The 24490-nt window shown below is 40.7% G+C and overlaps 2 protein-coding genes and 1 non-coding gene across 3 annotated transcripts; 2 read left to right on the top strand and 1 right to left on the bottom strand.

Moving 5' to 3' along the window:
* The first annotated feature begins 8777 nt into the window (after positions 1-8777).
* On the top strand, positions 8778-12123 carry LOC106423806 (polyadenylate-binding protein-interacting protein 9-like). The gene is made up of 10 exons (XM_048744962.1): positions 8778-9802; positions 9911-10021; positions 10104-10148; positions 10763-10835; positions 10918-11030; positions 11124-11183; positions 11265-11312; positions 11420-11488; positions 11693-11754; positions 11836-12123. Exons 1-10 carry the CDS (start codon positions 9401-9403, stop codon positions 11894-11896), a joined length of 1044 nt encoding a protein of 347 aa, XP_048600919.1. The 5' UTR covers positions 8778-9400; the 3' UTR covers positions 11897-12123.
* Positions 11992-12122, top strand: LOC125580068 (the record flags this gene model as incomplete). Its single annotated transcript, XM_048744031.1, is given in 2 exon segments — positions 11992-12039; positions 12042-12122. Coding segments are annotated over 2 exon segments (129 nt in total), but the record flags the coding sequence as incomplete, so codon positions are not given.
* A 2583-nt stretch (positions 12124-14706) lies between the features above and the next one.
* Positions 14707-14813, bottom strand: LOC125581127. Its single transcript, XR_007318838.1, has one exon. It is a non-coding gene; the product is annotated as a small nucleolar RNA R71 (small nucleolar RNA).
* Between the last annotated feature and the right edge of the window lie 9677 nt (positions 14814-24490).

Below are 24490 nucleotides of genomic sequence, written 5' to 3'. Positions count from 1 at the left end.
GCCCTTTAGGCAACTCTTTAAAACATTCATATGTTTAAGTAAGATCAGGCAAGATTTAATAAACTTAAAACCAATTCCATATAAATCGTGAATGATCCTTAGGTTAAAGTAAACACGAATGCAATCATAAAGCAATAAGACTAGTCGTATCGAAATTTGGTCCTTTTGAAAATTAGATCAGTATAAGTGGTGAAGCCTTTTATTCTATACTGTTGTTACAGTATGACTTTCGACACATGTAATGTGGAATAGGACTTCTCTAGTAACTCTTCCTTGGTTACTACTTCACCACAAAGTCTCAGCATCGAGACTGTCTTAAACAAGACTGAGTTGTACTCATCCATGACTTTGTAATCCAAGAATCTTAGATTCTTCTAGTCATTTCTAGCCTTTGGAAGCAACACCGTTTTCTGGTGGTAATTTCTATGCTGTAAAGCATCCCCAAAGTCTAGTGGATTTTCCATAGTGATGTACTGATCTTTTAGACTTCAATGAGATGATGGAATACTGTACCAATTCATTCTCATTGTTGCATCATCTCATTGTTGTCCTTGGTGATTGTATCACCAAGTCCCTTTTCGATATCTGAGTCACATTGTCATTTAAAATTTAGGTTCACAATGTGGTCATGTAGCCGCATGATATTGAACAAGCTCGGCCACAAACAAGTCTTACGCATCTATGAAAACAATCGATCATGGTGTCAATTAGGTCATACGGCCATGTTAGTGTGATACAACAATCCTAGAGATTGGTTCATGATACAATCCGGTTTATATATCAATCCTGATATAAGGCCATACGGCTTTGCCTTAGACTTTCACGATTATTATGTGATACAATAAATCCTAAGGATTGGATCATTATGCAATCCGGTTTCTATAACCATCCGGATGCTTGGCCACATGGCTACATAGATATGCACTAAGCCAAAAGGCTTTAAGGGTACAAGGCCACGTGTGTGTGCAATGCATTAGACCTTACGGTCGTCCAATATGATTCATGACAAAACACAATGCCACACAATACATATCAAGTTTACCAATTTCAAGGTTGGTAATGTTTCAACCAGATTTTAGAATCAATCAATCTAGCAACCTAACTCACATTCAAAAACCATTTTTAAACTTTCAATCTTTTAAAACTTTTATTAGATTAAAGATTTCAAAACCTTTAGGAAATCAAAACGAGATTTAGGATCTTAAAACTTTCAAGTAGCCGATTAAGGGTTTCAAGGCCTTAAGGATTTCGAATTTAGAGATTTAGATCTATCAATCAATCTATCAAACAATCCTCATATCTCAGATCATCAATCAATAAATTAATTTAGAAACCTCAATGATCAATAGATCAGATGAAGTCAAAACCGATTTTAGGGTTTTTTCTTTCTAGGTTCTCAAATCACGGTATACCTCTGTTTGAAGGGTTGAACCGGATCACCAAGAGAGCTGATGAACCTCTATCCTTCACGCGGACGGACGCTGGCTCCTATCGGATCGCGAGCTGTTTCGGACGGTTTGGCGTCTGGTCACAGATGTGTGCTCTCATTGTTGCACCAATTCCTCTCAGCTCATGAAACAAAACAAAGGGGTATTAGATTACATGAACACCATATTCTAAACAAAGTATCATCAAATAACTGAGGTATGATAAACTTATCTTTCAACATGATTTGAAATTGGCTAGAAAATCTTGTAGGTTCGGATTAGGGTTCCAAAGAACTATGTCGGCGCCGTCTGTTGTTTCTGCGAGTGTGGGCGCGTCTGAGATCGGATTGACGAATGGTTTTCGCAGATAGATTCATCTCGTCCAGAGATTCAATTTGATATGTGGTTCGTCTTCTGGTTCCTCGGGGTTGGAGAGATAGATCGATTTGAAGTTCCGCCTGATTTAGGATTTATGTGGACGGATTTTAGGTTAGGGTTTTGTCTCAGGGTCTAGAGACTATCGCGCTGATAACGTGTTGTGAACGAAGGGTTTTTTGACTGAATATTTTCGTGTGTGTCTGTCTATTATTACTCAATCAAAGTGTTCCCTTATATAGGGGTTACAAGGAATAGGAAAAAGGAAATTATCCAAAACCTAATACAACATGAAATAGGAAAATATCTAAAACATAGAAAAGGAAAACATCCTATATCTAATGTCGGCCAAAGGATAGGCCGACTCTCTCTCCTCAGCCGCCGACTCTCTCTCCTCAGCCGCCGACTCTCTCCCCCCTTGGACACGGCTGTGGTTGGGCCTGGTCGTGGCCTGATGGACCATCTCTTCTTGTCTTGGTTAATGGCAATCCACAATGTTCATAACAAGGGGGTTTATTTTTATTTTTATCCTGTTCTAGCCCAACTCATCTGATGGATGATCAAACCATCAGGTTAGCAAAAAAAAAAACGAACCAAAGCTCAGAGTCCCACCCAATTGGTCAACAACTGCACATGTATTTAACGAAAGTATTTACTTTTTGTTCTAAACTTAAGGATTTAGAATAATGTAAGTTCTTATTATTATTCATAACATAAGGTATCGGGAATTACAAAGAGATAAATGGAAAGATACAAATATGGAAAGTATACAAATACAAGTAAAAATAAACTATGGTTTGTTGTCTCTTCTAGCCGCCTCTCTCTCTCTCCTCTTGCTGCGGCCGCTTCTCTCTCTCTCTCTAGGTATTGGACCGGACCAGTTATGGACATCCATCATATGGTTTATAACACTCTCCCTTGGATGTCATAACCATTCAGAGTTTGTAATACGCTTTGGATGTTGCCTCATTAAAACCTTATCAGGAAAACCCAGTGGGACAAAACCATGATGAAGGAAAAAGAGTACAACACGTATTACTCCCCCTGATGTGTACCTCCGTAGATGTCCTTCAAGTTGGCGCATCCGAACCTGATGGTTGAGCTTCATGGACGCCAATGACTAATGGTCTCAATACCAAGGTAAAGTAGTGCTACCGCGTTGCAGAGACATAACTTGCATGAGATCTATCATTGTGGATCCGAGAGATAACATGTATCAATCAAAACATATTAACCCTTCTTTGGGTTTTGGTTAGTATAATGTAATCTAAAATTCTTAGTTCCTTGTAGGTAACATATGATGTATTTTATCCAGTCCCAATCCCTTATGTTCGGACATGACCTAAACCTAGACAATAGGCTTACATCAATACTCATGTCCGGATGTGTATGACATGACAAATACATCACGGCAAGGCGCCAATAGTACTTAAGGTAAGGGACGTATATGTCTTTATTTCCAGTGCCTCATGGTCGAACATCAGCTAAACATATATAAGAGATTCATGGCAAGAACACATGTCCGGCCTAGTATGGCTTGCCTATTACATCAAGGCACCAATGGCACTTGGGTAAGGGACTTTACCGGACCAAGGACATATTTCTTGTCCTTCTTGGGACCAAATGATCCGTGTCCAAGTCAGAGGTACTCACGACCATGTCCTTCTTGGGACTTACAATGGGTTTGTGTCCGGACCAAGGGACCTTATGGGACAACTCAATGGGCGAGCTTTGGTCCATGTTAAAACTATTTGAATACCTTTCTATAAGTCCTTTGATGCACAAGGATTCCATCTTTTAAGATGTTCAATTTGTAATCCTAAACAAAACTTTGTTTGTCCCAAATTTTCATTTCAATCTCTTTCTTTAGATAATCGTTTGAAAGTCTCTCCAGAGGTTCCTAGGATATTTTAGATCATTAACATATACTTGTATACTTTAATTCTCGAGAACCTATTGAATTTGACAACTCGATACCCTCTGGGACTTTTATATATATATCTCATTATACAGTGGACCATACAGGTAGGCGGTTTCTACATCCTTTAACCGCAAGTCCATTTTTCTTCTTTTATGGCCAGACTTGTTAGGAATCTAAATGTTTGTTGCATCCACCACATGGGAGTATGTCACCTCATAATTGATTCATGGTCTTTGTGGAATCCTTGTGCATATGGCCGTGCCTTATATCTTTCTCTCTCACCATGTATCATTTCTTTCACAAAGACTCATTTTTGTCCAACTGGTTTCACATCTAGAGGTGTCCGAACTATGAGACCAAAACCTCTCTTTTCTTAATGAACTTAACTCCACGTCCCCTTTCCATTTGATCTAATCTGATTTGTTGAGTGCACTCATGTATGGACGTGGGTTCATGATCCTCATTCATTTCATAATCTCATGTGCGACACTGCATGCAAATATATCATCAATGTCGACTTTCTTTCTCTTGTTCCATTTGTGTCCCGGACATGACATAACTTATTGATGTTTCATTATGACCTTCAGTACCCTGAAGCTTGGCGTCCCAAGCCTCATTGTTAGGCACCTTAGGTACAACCATGTTTATGGTTTCCTCATCCACGACCGTAGCTTTTAAGTTTGTCCACCTTAGGATCGACCATGTCTAGGATTCCCTCGTCCACGGATTCATTAGCACCTTTCTTTAATATCCAAGGGATCTTATCTTTGGAACTTATTGGTCTACCACGTTTCAAACGTGCCTTAGACTCAGTAGCAACTTGATTGTGTCCTTCTTGAACATCAATTCGAATTTGGTGCATTTACAGCTGGTATATATGACTTAGTCATTCTATTCGGGTCAGTAACGGAATCTGGCAATTGTTTAAGCTAGCTTTTGTATAATCTTTTGGACTTCTAAATGTCATTCTTAAGTCCGAGGATCTTGCCAATATAAGGATGTATGATTCCATGTAATTTCTTTTACTCTTTTACCAGCTTATTACTTTCTCCCCCTAATCCGTGTACCTGACCTCAAACTGATCACCCATATTTGGCTCAAGGTAACTAATAATTGTGGGAGAATCATATCCAACATATATCTCCATCCTCCTTTGAGGTCCCATCTTAGTTCTCTGTGGTGGAGTAATTTGTATATAGACGGCACATCCAAATGTCTTACGATGGGATATGTTTGGCTCTTGACCCGTTATCTAATCGATGGGGAATATCTATGCTCACTAAATAACCTGATGCGTATTAACTTAGATGCATGTAAATTTCATGTGGCCCAAGCTGTGACTGGGAGTTTTGACCTCATAAGTAATGGTCTAGCAATCAGCTGTATGCGTTTAATAAAAAATTTCGGCCAAGCCGTACTTGGTATGGACATGTATCACGGAATTGTCTACACTTACCCCATGGACATACCATAATCATTTAAACGCTTGAGACATGTATTCACCAGTTTATTATTTACTTAGTCTCTTTGACTGGTGATGGCCTATCAATGAGTTTTCCTTGTGTACATGCTACACACGTGAGATTCTTTGGGATAACTCTTTCTTTCTTTCAATGTGTGCCCATTTGTATATCAATTTTGCATCATGTTTGAACCAGGATAGCCAATCTGGTTATGCCATAAAGTGAATATTTTTCGCAGGCATTTAGCCTCTATCATCCTGATCTTGGCATAGTAAAGACCAGTAAAGAATGCAGGTATAGTTTCGACCATTTTTCTATGGTCTTGGGCGAATTTTATATATCTAAAAGGAACTTTTTATTTCTTTTGCCCATTGTTTCAATATGGAAACCACTCTTATATCTTTTAAACTCAATGGGTTTCTATGAGTGAATATAAATCATTAAATTTCTTTAGTCTAGTTGTAGCTTACCATGAGAATAGCTATACCCGCAACTATATTTCTTATAAACTTATATATTTGAAAAAATCATTCATTCCTTTTATTAAGTTCGGAGCAAACAAAGCAATAAAATAAATTCAAAGTGATAAAACAAAGCAAGTATAAAAGCAAAACAAACACAGAAGTCGAAATCAACATTATTCTTTTAGGCAATCAGGAATTTCATATTCCGTAGGATCATCTCTTTCAAGATCAAAATCATCTTTACCATCTTTATATACCAAGTGGGCTTCAAGATTCTTCCCTTTCAGACTCTCTTGATAGAGGTCACAAAGATGTTTGGGAGTCCTACATAGCCCAATGGTTCCCCATTCCATATCTATGGCATACTGATTTGGTCGAGCTTTGTGGTTTAAAGGATATACCACGGTCTCTGCCTCGACCATGGTATCAAGTTAGGTTGATACCCACGGCCTTTGCCATAGTGGTTCCCACGGCCAAATGTATAATAGTGGCCATGACCACGTCATTTCTACCCTCCACGGTCATGGCCGTGTGGTCTATCATCCTGGACGTGGTTAGATTCTTTGGATTCTTTCTTTTCCTTTACGGCCTTATTGGCTTCAGGTAATGGGGTTGATCCAGGAGGTCTCAATTCATTGTTTCTCATCAGTATTGGAGGCTTAGCTAGCAATAGACTCATCCATGGACTTGTAGTCCTGGATTATGAGATTCCTCCATAACTTTTGGTAATAACACCTTTCTTTGGTGATCATATCTCGATTTGAATTTTGTCCAAAGGTCTAAAGGATTCTCAATTGTCAAATACTGATCTTTGAGACTCTCAATAAGATGATGGCGAATAATTAATATTATCTTGTATCAATCTTTCTCATTTGCATTATTGCCTTCTATGATCATTCACCAAGTCTTTTTGACTTAGGATAATCTTTGTATCCAATGCCCACTGTAAATAAATATCTCCAGAGAGATTTAGGGCAGTAAAATCAAGGTTGATTTTCGACATCTCAAATCATATATCACTCAATATTTAGGTATAATTTTTTCATGCGGCCTTATTCTTAAAAACAATCAATTTGGATTTCAATCTTGTGAGGACAATGAAACTATCAATCTTAAAAGCATCTAATCAATCAGTCAATTTCTAGCAAGTCTCAGCAATACTATTTCTATGTGCTCATAATATTATGGTTTATCAAGACTAGCAAAAACGGATTTAATTAATCACTCAATCAGTTTCAAGGCTGATTTTAACAATACTAGAATATAGATTTCAAGCATGAATTTGAGTGAATCAGTTTCATGGCTGATTGGTATTTAGCATAAACCGTGTGTAAATAATCTATCTTGTATCCGAATTTATTAAACCTCAAAAACATATAATAAGATCAATCAATTTAATAGAACTCATAAGCATAATGAATTTAGGGTTTCAAGTTTCAGATATGAGGATTAAGGTTAGGACTAGAATTAGGGTTTCATGGTTTCTAATCAGATCAATCAATAAAATCGAACCTAGCATACAATCTTAAACCTCAAGACATTAGATTTAATCATGAATCTATCAACCTATCGGATTATATAAGCAAAGCAAGCTAGCAACCTAGCGGATTCAATCAATGCTTTAACAGGCTGGTCGGTTTAATCAATTTTAAATCAGATGAACAATTAACCAAGTAGGATGAGAAAAAAATATATCAATCCTAACTGTGATCAAAGCATTAATAAAAACATGCAGGTCGGATTTAATCAAGACTTAAACAAATCATAATTATTAAACTAGCAGGATGAGAATAATAAATCTAGCAACTTAACTGTCAACCATTTCTAGCAACATAGCATCAGATTCAATTAGATTTAAAACCTCAATGATCAAAACCGAAACAGTTTTGATTTCAAAAATATTCGATTACGGTTTTAATATGTGATTTGATAATTGTAGTATAATTAATTCTGATACTTACATTATTTAGGGTTTATAGATATAGGGTTAGGGTTTATCGGATTTTAACTTGTAAAATCCGATTTGAGGTTTTAATCATGTAAGAACATGATTTAGGATTTAGGGTATTGAACTTTAGAGCTTCGATTTACTCATTAGGGTTTGATCTATTATCCTATGGCTTTTATCATAAAGATTAGGTTTTATGGTTTCAATCTTTATCAAACAATCCAAATTCGATTCATATGTTCTTAGATTTCGAATTACCTTTTAGCTTAGTTGATTGTTGAAACCGGACCACCAAAGAATGAACCTCGAGCTGGACTGGACGCGAGCTGACTGCGAACGGATTGAGGCTGAGGTCGCGAGCGGGTGATCGGGGACGCGAGCGGCTGATCGGGGACGCGAGCTGTTTGCTGTCGGATCGCGAACGGCTTGATCGTCTGGTGCGAAGGGACGCTTGCTGTCCGGGAACGCGAGCTGTCCTGGATGGTAGCTGAGGCTGAGTTCGTCTAGGATCAGGAACGCCTTGGGCTGGAGCTGATCGGGGACGTGAGCTGGAACAAGAGACGCGATCGGATGATTAGGGTTCGTCGGGTCGCGGCTAAGTTTAGGGTTTTGCGATTTTGGTTTTGGCTCAGGGTGTTTAGAGTTTCGTGCTGATAACGTGTTGTAAACTTAAGGATTTAAAATCTGTAAGTTTTTATTATTTTTCATAACATAAAGTGCCCTTATATATGAGAATTACAAAGAGATAAATAGAAAGATACAAATATGGAAAGTATACAAATACAAGTAAAAAGAAACTATGGTTTGATGTATCTCCTCGCCGCCTCTCTTTCTTCTTTTGCTGCGTCCGCCTCTCTCTCTCTATAGGTATTGGGCCGGCTTATGAACCGCACCGGTTATGGACATCCATCATATGGTTTATAACACTTTTTCTTTTTGGAAAGTGTTTACTTGAAAAATCATTTAATGTTAAAACTACATAAAGCTTTTTATATTCACGACGAAGACTGTGGGTTCAGTTGTTGAATCATAAAATTATTTGTTCAAAAATCCATAATCGCCGAGATTTCAGAATCCTATACATATAATATTTTTTTTAGAAAATTAAGTTTAAATATATAAAAATCCTAACAAAACCCAAAGATTTATGCAGCAGTAGCAGCAGTAGCAGCAGGAAACGGACTTATTAGTTATTTAACGAGTCTATTTTTCTGGTCAACTATTTAACGAGTCTATATGAAAAACTTATTTGGAATGTCCATTTTCTTTTAACGTCCATTTTCTCACTTTATATGGTTCTTTATACAGTAAAATATCAAATTTACTTGACTCGGCTTACTTTGAAATGTCAAACAATACTAACTGAGACATTATAAAAATAAAAAAAAGAACGAAATAGAGGTACGCAAGGATATAAAATATATCGCTTAACAACAAAAATAAACCTTTTATTTTTCACTATTATGAAATTTAACGTCTGAAAATGCCAAAATAGATAGCGGCCAAAACGGAAGCATCATTCCTTTCTTTTACTTCATCTCCTCATTTCGCTCATCACCATAACTACGTACGCAACACAACAGAGAAAGCTCTTTGTGATCGCAAACTCTTTTTTTTTCCAATGACCTGATCATTACATTTTTTCACTCAACTCCTGTTTATATACAATATATCAACAAGATCAATCACACGTTTTTCGGATTTTACTCATCATCTTTGATCAACTATTTGCATTTTACGAAAAGGGGAGAGCTTACTCTTCCTTGTTTTTGATTCGAATAAGTCTTGTCCATTCTGATCCAATGGCTGCGATCACTGAGAATGATCCAATGGCTGTGATCACTGAGAATGTACACACTGAGAAGCACATTGATGTTGCCAAAGATGTTCATGAAATTTGTGTCAAAAGCGATAGCGAAAAGACCATTGGTGATGGAATTGAGAAAATCGCGATCACGAGTTCCAAAAAGGAGTCTGAGCTCAAACCTGAATCCGAGTTAGATATGAAGAATATTGTAGCGATGTTCAAGAAACTGAATCCTTTGGCAAAGGAGTTTTTCCCTTCTTACCACAACAACACCAAGAAAAACAATAATACTGGGAAAGACAATCAAATTATGCCGGCTGACGATTTCGTGGCTAAAAAGAATCAATCCGGTGAAGAATTTGATCATGATCTCAAGAAGGATGACAATAACCGGAAGGTATGATTGATCAGATAATTTACATGTGACTTTTTTTGTTATTGTAAAGCCTAACTTTGATTGAATGGGTTTTGCTTGTGTTAAATTTGATTATGTCTGTGACTACAGCGAAGAAACGGTTACAGCCAAGGGAGGAGGAGGTTAAATGGAAGAATTTCTAAGGCTGAGAGAGAGGATAGTATTAGAAGAACAGTATATGTTTCTGACATTGACCAGAGTGTAAGTTTGTTACAGTCTTTTAAAGGTTCTTGTGAGAATTAAAGTTAGGAAAAATGTAACACAACTGTGCCTTGTGATTTAGGTGACTGAGGAGGGTCTTGCTGGCTTGTTTAGTAACTGTGGACAAGTAAGATGATCCTTAAGCTTTTCAATACTTATAAACAGGGGCGAATGCACGTTCATTGGTACGGGGTCACGTGCCCCTACTAATTTTCTAAATATTTTGAGTCATACCTTACCAATATGAGCAACGTAGCTCAGTGGCTTGTAGTTCCCCCAATATGTATTGGAGCAAGGATCTATTCTCCACATTACCAAATTCTAGTTTACCCATTTCCTCTAAAGTATACTGGTACCAAATTTAAATATAGTATAATACTTTAAACTTAATTTTTATTAGTTATTTTTATTGTATATTAATATATATAATATTGATAAAAAATAATTAATTTATAAATATATAGTGCCCCCGATCAAAAATATTTCTGGATCCGCCACTGCTTATAAATATCTTAATCCTTTTTATGGATCCTGGACAATGTGACTAAATAAGACAATGTTTTCGGATGTTTAGGCCAATTTTTTCTTAAGCCTAAGCCGATTAAAAAAAACAATCCTTAAGAAAGATGGCCCTGCTGAGTTCTTAAGCCTAAAATCTTTAGGCCAATTTTTTCTTAAGCCTATACCGATTTTTAGAACACTAATGTTTGTGAAGTAACACTGAGTTCTTGTTATGTGAAGGTTGTTGACTGTCGAATTTGTGGGGATCCACATTCAGTTCTTCGATTTGCATTTGTCGAGTTTGCTGATGACCGTAAGTTTGGCTGATGGATTCTTGAAATGCTTTAACAAAGAAATTCCATGTCCATTGTTTTGACCCATGGTTGGCATTACAGAGGGTGCAAGGGAAGCATTAAGGCTTGGTGGAACGATGCTTGGGTACTACCCGGTGAGGGTTTTACCCTCCAAAACTGCTATTCTTCCAGTCAATCCCACATTTCTTCCCAGGGTAAGCTCAAGTGTTCCTCAGAATATCCATTAAATTAATTTTGGTTTGAGTTTTGAAGTTGGTTTGATATGTACTATGTTGGTGTTTATTTAGTCAGAGGATGAAAGGGAGATGTGTTCAAGGACAATCTATTGCACAAATATCGACAAAAAGGTAAGCGCTGAACAATCTACAAACATATTTTATGGGTAGTATCTCCTGGTTTCAGCTTTTTTGTTCTTCTTACTACTTCAGGTTTCTCAAGCTGATGTGAGAAACTTTTTTGAGTCGGCATGTGGTGAGGTCAGAACAGAACCTAGACCTGCCTGATCTTCTCTGTGTCCCCCTCTCTCCTAAGTTCTTAGTTAACTTGAAGTGTGTGATTCTTAAGTTGGTTTATAATAATGCAGGTAACTCGCCTAAGGCTTCTTGGCGATCAACTGCATTCAACTCGCATAGCTTTTGTTGAATTTGCTCTGGTGAGCTCTTCAGCTATTCACTCAAGGAAAAAATTTCTCCGTGAATGTATCTATAGTTTTCTTTTGCTCATCTTACCGATAACCAAAAGTTTCTTGAGCGTAATGTTTAATTTGTAAAACTACCATGCATGCCATGCGCTGACAAAAAAAAATAAACCATGCATGCCATGCAGACTGAAAACCTTTTATTTTCTAAATGAACAGGCAGATATAGCACTTAGGGCGCTCAGTTGCAGCGGGATGGTCGTTGGATCCCAACCTATTAGGTAATTTCATCCTGAATTGAAGCTTCTTATTCTGAACATCTCATTTGGATCAACATTTGTCTTTGTTTTTTTCATTTTCAGGGTAAGTCCTTCAAAGACACCGGTGAGGCCACAAATCACTCAACCACCTTCCACAAACTAGAGAGAGACCTGACATTTCATTTATTTCAGTAATCTTTTTTGTTTTCTGGTTTTCGTTATCTTTTACTCTTTAGAACAGTTATCTCCAGTTATGTTAGTAGCTGGAAACACTATGATCCTGCTTCTGTCTTTGGAGATCTTATTAGTCTCTCTGTCTTTTCGACTGAGATACTTTCATCTGTTTCATCATCTTTCCTGTATTGGAATTTTGGAGCTTTTGCTTTTGAAAGTTGTTGGCTTTTCACAATTGACTGTTTTTTGTTCTTTGTTTTGTTCAACGTCATATCAAAAGTTCTGAAAGAATGAATTAACCGTGTGAAACAAGCTAGGTCTTTAGGGTTGTGTTTATATATATAAAATAATGTTTCCTCAAGAGAAAATTATTAGCGAAGCTGGGTCTCTAGCCCATGAGCAACTAAAGCCCACATTCTCCAACGGTAACTTGCCCCCAAAGCAGACCAAAAAGCAACACAAAGGACAGTCGTACGGTTCATGTAATCAAGACACGGAACAGGTTTTCAGTGCTAAGCGATAAGGAATGAGCTGGAAGAGAATATCTACAGGATATTCCTTTAGGTTAAGAAGTGTGTCCAGTTGTGGTATCTTGTATATAAGAGTCCAAAATGTAGATCTCAAAACTTATGAATGAAAGTATGAATCTTTAGAGTTCTTTGTTCATCACTTACCAAAGTTATCTTCTATCTTGCTTTTGCTTTTATGGTATCATAGCCATGGCGGCTCAAACCCCTTCTGATGCATTCGCTCCTGCAACTTCGTCTATCACTCAGGTCGTCACTCTCAAACTAAGCGACACCAACTACCTCTCCTGTAAACTTCAATTTGAGCAGTTTCTCAACAGTCAGCTACTGCTTGGCTATGTCACGGGAGCTCTCACTCGCCCTGCTTGATATATGGTGTTTTTAATACCATTATATGTGTGCTTTGAGCTAATTCTCAGTCCTAATTCGTGTTTAATTGATATCATTCCAGGTTTGGAGCAGGTGAAAGAGCAAAAAAGAGAGATTCAGGAAGTCAGATGTCTTTTTGAAGGATTCGATGCGGAACAGCCATCTAGAACAACCCGAAGGTTGTTCCCGAAGAGAACAAGCGTCTGACTGTTCCCGATCATTAAGGAAACTTCCTATTCCGGAAGTTTGCCCTAGATTCCACTCTCTCTTATCTCTTTACTACCAGCGCCTCCATATAAAAAGGCCTATGCTATCATTTCTTTTTCTTACGCTAGTTTTTGCAAGAGAGCTATAACTATTTTCTTTGGATTAAGCAACTTGTTAGGGAGAACGCTTCATCCTCACGAGAAGATCATCCTGAACCCTTGTCTTTCTACTTTATTTTATATGCAGCATTATTCAGAAACCATGTCTGTGTCATCCTGCTTTATGATTGAGTAGTAGGCTAAGCTTGCTTAGGGTTGTAGGGTGTTAGCCGCATGAACTGAACACAAATAAATGATCTTAACTGTTCTTCATTCATATTGTTCTTACTGCTTACATTGAATTGATCACTTAATGTTCGATTTCTGATTTAATCACCTAGCTAACCGCTTAGGAGATAAATTCACATATATTGAATGAGCTTTGTATCCCTAATCAGCGAGAGTAGATATTAGGGTATTAAGTGAACTAATCAGATCTTGTCTCTAAGGCTTGTTATCGCGTCTTGTTCCAAGTGAGAACTTAGGATTCAAGACCGATCTGCAAAGGGAGCAAGACCACGATAGTGGATTGTTCTAGCCGAGTGATCTGAGTTTTAGACTGCACCTCATTGCTCTTGAATAGTTGTTCAGTTTTGCATTGACACCCGATTAATAACCCTAAGCCGGCTTCATTTAAATCGAATTTGAACCATCTAGGTATTCTAGTTACTTGCGTCACAATTAATTCTCAAAACCCCACTTTTTTCTCAGCTTAGTATTGAACTCATAAGAGTAAAGAGTAAACTGGTCCTCTGGATTGAATCTCAAATATTACAATTACCACTATTAACTTGACAGTGGCAAGGATTCATTTTTAGTGTATCAAGTTTTGGCGCCGTTGCAACGAGGACTAAGCTTTTACCTTTATTTTTTGGTTTAATATTTAGTCTGAGATATCTAACTTGCTTTATTTCTTTGTTGGAACAGATGATCCAAGTGCATGACGAGTAGACATACTCGGAGCAACGCACAAGGACCACTACATCAACTGACCAACGACGAACTCACAAGATTAGAAAGACAGAACCGTCAACAGCCAAGAACAACCGACACCAACATGGGTGATCACTGCAATATGGATGACCTCACTGCTGCATTGGCACTCATTCAACAACAAATGCAGACTCCGCAACAACAGATGTTGCAGATGCAGCAGACCATCCAAAATCAGCAACAAGCTGCTCAGGAACAAGCAGCCGTGAACGCCGCGCGAGAAGAGCGTGGTGCTTTTATTGGGGAGCGAAACAGCGAAACCTTCCGCGGAACTTCGCTACTAACCGCTCCCCCATCAACCCTCCACCCTGTACTCGACAAGATTATGAGATCAAACCTGCACTGATAGGTCTGGTACAGAAGAACACTTCAGCGGCCTCACTTCAGACATTCCAAATGACCACATAGAGGCCTTTGAGAGGATCTGCAATTTCTCTCGCTCTAATGGAGTGCCACCAGATTATGTCAAATGCACGTTGTTCCCATTCTCTCTTGAAGGGAAAGCTTCTCGCTGGTTGCAATCTCTCCCAACCGGTTCTCTCACCTCATGGGACCAGGTTCGATCAACATTCCTGAGCCACTTCTACACAAAGTCCAAAACCGCGGCTCTACGACACATAATCTCCAACTTCAAGCAGAAGTCTGATGAACCTTTTCATGAAGCTTGGGAAAGGTATAAGGAATACCAGAGAGAGTGCCCACACCATGGGTTTGACGATGATTATATATTGGAGGTGTTCTACGATGGAGTGAGTTATGAGTTCCGAAACACCCTTGACTCTTCTAGTAATGGAGACTTCATGACTCAAACCACACCTGGTGCGTTTGCGTTGATTGAGAACATGGCATCAAGTTCACTGAACAAGAACAAGGATCATGACCGCTCGAAGAGTGTGAACAACATAGATGATCTCGCATCGAAGGTGGACCAACTGCTTAAGGGAAACCAAAGCCAAGTGTTCATAATGGAAGAAGCAATTCCTGAGAAGAGTGCCGGTGACCTGGCATTTGAAGCTGAATTATCAGGCGACGATCAGCAAGAGGTGAGCTACGTGAATGAGCAAGGATGACAGCTCAAAAACTACCACCCAAACCCTAACGTGCGAAACAACCAACAGCTTTTCTGGCCTAAGCAAGATAAACCAACTGATCCTGCACAGAGTAACCAAGGTCAGTATGCCGGGTATCAAAAGAACTACCAACCCCGGGCTTATGTTCTAAGCCAACCGTAGAACAACACACCCCAGATGCAGAAACACCAGAACCCTCAACCAGCTACCTCCGCTCCTATCGTTGCTCCGCAAGATGAGAAAAAGGTCATGTTGTAGCAGCTGCTCCAAGGACAACAGCTCCAAGGGAAAGCTCTGAACCAGGTTACTACCGAGATCAATACCAGAATGAACCATATGTTCGGATATTTGAGCACCAAGTACGATAATTTCGCGAGCCATATGAGACAGATGGACATTCAGATAGCTCAGACTGCTGAGAGCGTCAAGAGGCAGCAAGATACTCTACCTGGTAAAACAGACAAAAATCCTAAGGAGTGCAATGCAGTTAAACTGAGGAGCGGAAAACAACTTTCCGAGCCGGAGAAGAGGAGGTTCACCACGGCTGAGAAAGGGAAGCAGAAAGAGTCGGAACAACTACCAGCCGATACCCCGGCAGTTGAGAGGAATACGGAACCGGCAGTTGGAACAAGTTCGCCAGGGCCAGAACAACCAGCTGAAGCTGTTCGCCCGATCCCAGAGGTTGTTCCTCCTCGCGAATACATTCCTAAAGTCCCTTACCCTGTTCCAGCAAAGGCCACTCGTAAGGACAGAGAGGAGATGAAGTGCAGGAAGATGCTGGAGGACCTAACCGTCCGACTTCCCTTGATGGATGCGATCCAGATGATGCCCTCCATGCGCAGCTTTATGAAGGGATTGATCTCAGGAAAAATATCAGAGGAGAGCGAATTCATGAAAGTTTCCAAGGAGTGCAGCGCAGTGCTTCAGAACAGGCAGATAAAGAAGCGAGGAGACCCCGGCAAGTTCGTCCTCTCTATCCAGATTGGGAAGACAGTTTTTGCATGCTCCTTGGTTGATCTTGGATCCAGCGTGAACCTCATGCCTTACTCTGTAGCACGACGTCGAGGATACACACATTTCAAACCAAGTAAGATGTCCTTAGTGTTCGCGGATAGATCAGTCAAATCCCCAGTTGGTATACTAGAGGATCTCCAAGTAAAAGTCGGAAACACCTCTGTTCCAGCAGACTTCGTTGTTCTGGAGCTGGAAGAAGAGTCTAAGGATCCTCTCATCTTGGGAAGACCATTCCTATGTACTGTGATATCTTGCATATTTTCATTGTCTTATCCATTCACCCATGTGCATTTTGATCATATAGACTAGGATTTAGCCATGTTTAGGTTGCATTTTACATACATGAGTCCTTATCAGGTATTGGAGTACCACATGGAGTTCTTTGAGACATTTGGGTGCATTTAGAGCTCAAAAGAGGTGAAAAAGTGATCATTGGACGAGCAGCGCATGGGAGCGACCTCACCGGAGCGTCACCGTGAAGTCGCTGTGACACCCTTTCAGAGCGACTTGACCGGAGCGACGCAGCGAGGTCGCTCGCGTCTCCATCACCCGGAGCGACTTGACCGGAGCGACGCAGCGAGGTCGCTCGCGTCTCCATCACCCGGAGCGACTTGACCGGAGCGACGCAGCGAGGTCGCTCGCATCTCCATTACTCGGAGCGACGTGACCGGAGCGACGCAGCGAGGTCGCTCGCGAAGAGCGACCCAGACCGACATCTCGCAGCGACCCCTCCAGGTCGCTCCCGAAGCCTGGAGAGACCTCTCGGAGCGACTACTGGAGGTCGCTGCGCGACGTCTGATTACTCGAATTCATTTCTACTCAAGGGCCTTTTGGTCATTTTATTATGCACGTTTTTACTTCTGAAAACCTATGTTTTAAGTACTCTTGGCAGCCACCAGACAGATTATCTTTTGTTCTAAGAAAAACCTTTTGAAACTTCATCTCTTGAATCATCTTTGTTCATCTAGTTATTGCAATTCTGTGTTTCCAATTCGTTGTTGTATCCCTCTGTATGATTAATCTGAAATCCAAAATGGGTTTAAGAGGAATCATGAAGAGCAGTGAGTAATCACCATTTGAATTCATGGGTTAGGAAGATTAAGGGTGATTAGGTTAGAGCTAGGATGTTTTAGAGTAGATCATTCCAAAACCTTGCTAGTAGAGTAATCATAATGCATCTTCTTAATTTGCTTCTCAAAAGTTGATCTGTAGGCATTTCCCACCCAAAAGGTGTTCGATGAAATGCCTGAAACAACTCTTCTAAGCTTTTAGCATATTTTGCCAAAGACATTTGTTGTTAGAAATGCTAAGATAGCCTTAGACCTGTTAGTAATGATTGCTTCCATATTATTCAACCGAAGACATTTGTTGTTTGAAATGTGTTAGTAAATGAACATTCATCTAGACATAGAGTTTGTTTAGAATCGTGTCTAAGCTTGAGGTTGATAGTTTGATTGTTCGTTTGCCATCCTTAGTTTGAAACTTGATCACCCAAGGTCTAATTCCTATGCCCATGAGTTCTCATTTCCTTAGTTAAGAAAGTCAACTCATTTACCGTTTTTATTATTCTGAAACTGCATTAGTAATAATCATTAGTTTAGAAAACCTTTAAAATCATCGGTTGCACTTAGATTAAGTAAGTACTTGCATTCTCAGTGCTTGAAATCCCTTGGAATTGGTTCGACAATCATTTATACTACAACATTTGTCTTAGTAAGTACAGGGCCAGACTGGATACAGCTAGCAATGAGTTCTTCTTGGGGAGAACTGAGGAAGATGCAGAAGAGCTGGTTGACAATATGGTAAAGAGTGATGCTGTCTACAGTGGAGACCACGACAGAGGCAGTCGAACAGATGACAAGTAGACGAGGAGGGAGTTAAAGGCTCTCCAGGATAAGATTGACATTCTCATTGCTGATAAGGCCACCCAAGAGCAGCTGCACTTTGTTGGTAACCCAAACAAAGACGCCACACCTGTTGTCCAGGAAGTTGATGGTTTAGAAGGGCAAGAAGAGCTGTGCTTCATCAACAACAATGGTAGCTGGTACAAGAAAGAGCCAAACTTTCAGTACAACTACTACCAACAGAGATCTTACCCCAACAACCAACAGAGTGGTTATCAGCCTCGGAACAACCAGCAAGGCAGCTATCAGCCTCAACAAAACCCTCCTCCCGGTTTCAACAACAAAGGACAACAACCTGCCCAACAACAACCTACTACTTCTACCTCTACTCCTCCAGTCAGCAGCACTGATGCCCTACTAAAACAAATCTTGGAGTCTCAGACAAGAAGTGAGAAGCATGTTGGCTATGAGTTGAAAAACCTTCACGCAAAGATTGATGGAAGCTACAATGAGCTCAACAACAAGTTCAGAACCAGTTTGCTGCCATGAACACTCAACAAAATCGCCAACAAGATTCTTTACCTGGAAAATCTGAGCAAAACCCCAAGGAGACCATGAAAGCTATCACCCTCAGGAGTGGTAAGGAGTTACCTCAGAAAGCTCTCACCAAGGATGCTGAGAAACAAGGTGAGGGGGTTGCCATCAACATAGATGATGAAGTGGTGATTGTTGATGAGAAAATCAATGATGAAATCTTGGAGAAGATTGTGGAAGCGAAAGGTAAAGGAAAGGTTGGGGAAGAGAAGAAAACAGTGAAAGATGGTGAAGTTGTTGCTCCAGCAAGTGAAAATTCTTTTGTTCCTCCTCCTTATGAACCCAAACTACCATTCCCTGGTAGATTCAAGAGGCAGCTGCTAGAGAAGTACAAAGCTCTATTTGAGAAGCAAATGAGTGAAGTTCAAGTCACAATGCCCATCATTGATGCTTTCATGCTAATTCCTCAATATAGTAAGTTCCTGAAAGATGTTGTAGCTGCAAAGAAGAAGGAGATGGAGGGCATGGTGATTCTCACTCATGAGTGCAGTGCCATCATCCAAAGGCTTCTTGTTCCAAAGAAGCTAGAAGATCCAGGAAGCTTCACATTGCCTTGTGCTCTTGGACCTATGGTATTTGATAGATGTCTCTGCGATTTGGGAGCTAGTGTCAGCTTGACGCCTTTATCTGTTGGTAAGAAGCTTGGTTTCACTCAGTACAAGAAGTGTAGACTGTCTCTGGTATTGGCTGATCGTTCAGTGAAGTACCCGGTGGGTATCTTAGAGGACCTCCCCGTTATGGTTGGAAAATATGAGATCCCTACAGACTTTGTGGTGCTTGAGATGGGTGAGGAAGCTGCAGATCCTTTAATCCTTGGAAGGCCTTTCTTAGCTACAGCAGGAGCAATTGTTAATGTGAAAGAGGGCAAGATTGATCTCCACTTGGGTAAAGGGCATGTTCTTCACTTTGACATCAAGGAGGTAATGAAGAAACCAACAGTTCAAGGGCAAGTTTTCTACATTGAAGAGATGGATGCCCTTGCTGATGAGCTCCTTGAAGAATTGTCAATAGAAGACCCTCTACAGCATGCTTTGACGATAGAGAGGCCAGCTGAAGTGATTCAGAACCTAGAGAGTGCTGCCTATGGGATGATGTTGGATTCACACAGAGGATTTGGTAGTAAGGATCAGTATGAGGAGCTGCCTCAAATTGTCCATCAGGAAGCCTGGGTCATTCAACAAGGGGACACCCAGCAAAACGACTGGAGCGAACTTAAGGCGCCTAAGGTGGAGCTTAAACCTCTCCCCAATGGTGTAAGGTATGCATTTCTTGGTCCTAATGGAACTTATCCAGTCATTGTGAGTAGTGAACTTACTGAAACTGAGCTATCTGAACTTTTGAAAACACTTAAAAGATTTAAAAAAGCATTAGGTTACTCACTTGATGACATCAAGGGAATATCACCCTCTTTGTGTATGCATAGGATACATCTTGAGGATGAATCAATGACTTCTATCGAGCATCAAAGAAGGTTAAATCCTAACCTGAAGGATGTTGTAAAGAAAGAGATTCTTAAACTCTTAGATGCTGGTGTTATCTACCCTATCTCAGATTCTAAATGGGTATCTTCTGTGCATGTTGTGCCAAAAAAAGGTGGTATAACTGTGATTAAAAATGACAAGGATGAATTGATACCAACAAGAACAGTCACTGGGCATAGGATGTGTATTGATTATCGCAAACTGAACTCTGCATCTAGAAAATATCATTTTCCACTTCCATTTATTGATCAGATGCTTGAGAGACTTGCAAATCATCCATTCTATTGTTTTCTTGATGGATATTCAGGATTCTTCCAGATCCCCATACATCCCAATGATCAGGACAAAACAACATTCACATGTCCTTATGGTACCTTCGCATATCGAAGAATGCCATTTGGTCTATGTAATGATCCAGCTACCTTTCAAAGGTGCATGATGTCGATCTTTTCTGATCTGATTGAGGATGTTGTGGAGGTGTTCATGGATGATTTCTCTGTCTATGGATCTTCGTTTTCTGCTTGTTTGTCAAATTTATGCAGGGTCCTACAGAGATGTGAAGACACCAACCTTGTGCTGAACTGGGAGAAGTGTCACTTCATGGTCAAAGAAGGGATTGTGCTGGGGCACAAGATTTCAGAGAAGGGAATTGAGGTGGATAAGACCAAAATCGATGTTATGGTTGGTTTGCCCCCACCAAAGACAGTGAAAGACATCCGAAGTTTTCTTGGTCATGCTGGGTTTTACAGGAGATTCATAAAGGACTTCTCCATGATCACTAGACCATTGACCAGGCTGCTGTGCAAAGAAGCCACATTCAGCTTTGATGTGCAGTGTCTAGAAGCCTTCAAGAAGCTGAAAGGTGAACTCATCAGTGCTCCAATTGTCCAGCCACCTAATTGGGATCTCCCCTTTGAGATCATGTGTGATGCTAGTGATTATGCTGTGGGAGCTGTTTTGGGGCAGAAGAAAGATGGCAAGACCCATGTGATCTACTACGCGAGCCAAACCCTGAATGATGCTCAGATGAGATATGCCACAATAGAGAAGGAGATGCTAGCCATTGTCTTTCCCTTTGAGAAGTTCAGAAGCTACTTGGTGGGATCTAAAGTCATTGTCTACACAGATCATGCTGCGTTGAGACACCTTTTGGCGAAGAAGGATGCAAAGCCCAGGCTCTTGAGATGGGTTCTTTTGCTGCAAGAGTTTGATTTAGAGATCAAGGACAAGCCAGAAGTTGAGAATGGTGTAGCTGATCACTTGTCCAGGCTGAGAGTGGAGTGTGGCATTCCTGTTGACGAAGGACTCCCTGAGGAACAGATCATGGCTATTGGAGCAGTGATAGCAGTTTGTGAGACTGGAAGGAAGCTTGAAGAAGTCAAGGCAACAGAAGAGAAAGAATCTTGGTATGCTGATTTGGTGAATTACCTAGCCACAAGAAAAGAGCCTTTGAATCTTGTGGGTTATGCCAAGAAGAAGTTCTACAAGGATGTGAAGAGATACTACTGGGATGAGCCCTACCTCTACATTCTCTGCAAAGATCAACTTTATAGGAGAGTGGTTGCTAATGAGGAGATTGATGGGATCCTTACACAGTGTCATGGATCATCTTATGGAGGCCACTTTGCCACCTTCAAGACTGTTGCTAAGGTGTTACAAGCTGGATTCTGGTGGCCACACATGTTCAAGGACACACAAGACTTTGTTTCAAGGTGTGATTCATGCCAAAGGAGGGGAAACATCACCAAGAGGAATGAGATGCCTCAGAATCCAATCCTTGAAGTTGAAGTGTTTGATGTGTGGGGTATTGACTTCATGGGGCCATTTCCATCATCACATGGCAACAAGTACATCCTGGTAGCTGTTGATTATGTCTCAAAATGGGTGGAAGCTGTTGCAAGTCCCACCAATGATGCAAGAGTGGTAATCAAGATGTTCAAGAGCACCATCTTTCCAAGGTTCGGAGTTCCAAGAGTTGTAATCAGTGATGGAGGGTCTCATTTCATCAACAAACTGCTTGAGGGACTTCTCAGGAAGAACGGTGTTAAGTACAAGGTTGCAACTCCTTACCATCCTCAAACAAGCGGTCAAGTTGAAATTTCTAACAGAGAGATCAAGTCCATTCTGGAGAAGATTGTGGGGATTACAAGGAAGGATTGGTCAGTTAAGCTTGATGATGCACTTTGGGCTTACATGACAGCTTACAAGACACCTCTGGGGACCACACCTTTCAACCTATTGTACGGAAAAGCTTGCCATCTACCAGTGGAGCTTGAGTACAAGGCGCTTTGGGCAGTAAAGTTGCTGAACTTTGACATCAAGAGTGCCAAGGAGAAAGGCTTTTTCAGCTACATGAGCTTGATGAGATAAGAATGGATGCCTTCGAAAACTCAAGGATCTACAAGGAGAAGACTAAATCTTTCCATGACAAGAATATCCTAAAGAGAGTTTTAAAGAAGGAGATCAAGTTCTTCTCCACAACTCAAGACTGAAGTTGTTTCCAGGAAAGCTTAAGTCAAGGTGGTCCGGCCCTTTCAAGGTCAAAGAGGTTAAGCCATATGGAGCAATAGTTTTGTGGAGTACAGATGGAAGAGACTTCACAGTCAATGGGCAAAGGGTTAAGCTGTACATGGCTGATGCACCTGAGGAAGATGGATTTTCAACTCCACTGTCTGATCCTACCCCAGCCTAGTCCAAAAGGAAGCAAAGTCAAGCTAGAGACTTAAAACAAGCTCACTTGGGAGGAAGTCCCATGCGTATCCTTGTACATATTGCATTGGTATTTTCATTTTCTTCATATTTCATAAAAAAAAAGAAGGGAAAGTGTTGAAGTATTGTTCAGGTGGTTCATCGATCCGGTCAAGGCAAGGACTCGAGCGTGGGAGTGAGGTTCCGCAGCGATGCCACGAGGTCGCTCCAGCTGGGAGCGACGTGATCAGAGCAACTCGGCTAAGTCGCTCGCACATTCGGTGTCCGGAGCTCGAGAGTCGCTCTGGGAGCGACGTCTCGCAGCGACCACGTGAGGTCGCTCGCGTTTCTGTCGCTGGGAGCGACGTGATCAGAGCGACTCGGCTAAGTCGCTTGCGTTTTATGTCTCCGAGGCTCCAGAATCGCCCTCGGAGCGACGTCCCGCAGCGACCACGTGAGGTCGCTCGCGTTTTCTGTCGCTGGGAGCGACGTGACGCAGCGACCACGTGAGGTCGCTCGCGTTTACTGCGACACGGAGCGACCCATCAGAGCGACCACTCCAGGTCGCTCCCGAGCCGGTCCAGGTAAGTCCCTCTTCGATTTTGTCCGGTTTAATTCGAGTTAACCAGCCCTAAACCTAACCAGACGACCCTAGAACTACCCATACCTACGACCTTCATCTCTTTCACTCTCCTTTCCTCTCACAAACACTCATACTCTATCAAACAAACCCACACCAAAAATCTCCTAACTTTCTCAATTCTCACCCAAATCTCTTAGTTCTTGTTTCTAAATCTAAGCTTTCGCCTCAACAGTCTATTCCTCACCACCCATTCCCCATTTCCTTCCATCCAAAGCAAGGTATTGTGGTTTTAAATTCAAATTCGTAGGTCCATGAACCCTAGAATTTGAAAATCGAAATTTGGTCATTTTTTTGCTTGATTGTAGTGAAATAGACTAGGGAAAGCTTATATATCAAGTTGGGTTGTTGAATTGAAGGTGGAACTGAGCTTAATTTGAACTTTGGCAAAATTAGGGTTCATGGATTTGGGGCTTTTCGAAATTGATCCTATTTGAGTGTGTTAGTGGGTGAGTTAGTATGTTAAGGTGTTGAAAGGTTTGATTAGAGAACCCTCTCATTCTAGAATAACTTTGATTATTGAATTTTACTTGTCTTGTAATTTTCACATGATGAAAAGATTGAGAATTGTGGTTTTTTACGTTCCTTCTTGAAGTTTACATTTGCAAAGTCAATCGACTTATCCCTTTCCAAGTTTTGTATTTCTCAGGTACAATGGTTAAGAAAACAAAGGGAAAGTCGGATGCTGAGAGGCAGGAACCTGAAAGTCAAGAGTCTTCGTTGAGAGGAAAGGCTTTAGCCTCAGAACGAGCTGGTTCTGGGACACAAAAGACTTCTCGACAGAAAACCGTGGCTGCAAAGAAGGCAAAGGAGCAAAAGAAGAGGGCAGGGAAGAGTATAACAGTTGCCACAGATGAAGAGAGTGGTGATGAAAGTGCAGATGAACAGGCTCCTACAAAGAGGGCCAAGTTGTCCAAAAGGAAAGAGGTTGCTGAGGATAGAGACATGGCGAAAACTCCATCTGAGGAAGAGCTGTATCACCATTTGTTGAATGAGGTAACTTGGACTCCGACCAGATTCGCTGACCTTGATTTGCTGAAGGAGGTGGGTCTCTATTC

This window comes from Brassica napus, chromosome C1, assembly GCF_020379485.1.
Source record: "Brassica napus cultivar Da-Ae chromosome C1, Da-Ae, whole genome shotgun sequence".
Taxonomy (NCBI): domain Eukaryota; kingdom Viridiplantae; phylum Streptophyta; class Magnoliopsida; order Brassicales; family Brassicaceae; genus Brassica; species Brassica napus.
This window is presented reverse-complemented; position numbering and strand designations above follow the sequence as displayed.

Coding starts and splice junctions, on each gene's coding strand:
- LOC106423806 (XM_048744962.1), top strand. CDS start 9,401: ATGGCTGCGATCACTGAGAATGATCCAATGGCTGTGATCACTGAGAAT. Junction 10,836..10,917: donor TGTCGAGTTTGCTGATGACC/GTAAGTTTGGCT, acceptor TTGGCATTACAG/AGGGTGCAAGGGAAGCATTA. Junction 11,031..11,123: donor ATCCCACATTTCTTCCCAGG/GTAAGCTCAAGT, acceptor GTGTTTATTTAG/TCAGAGGATGAAAGGGAGAT.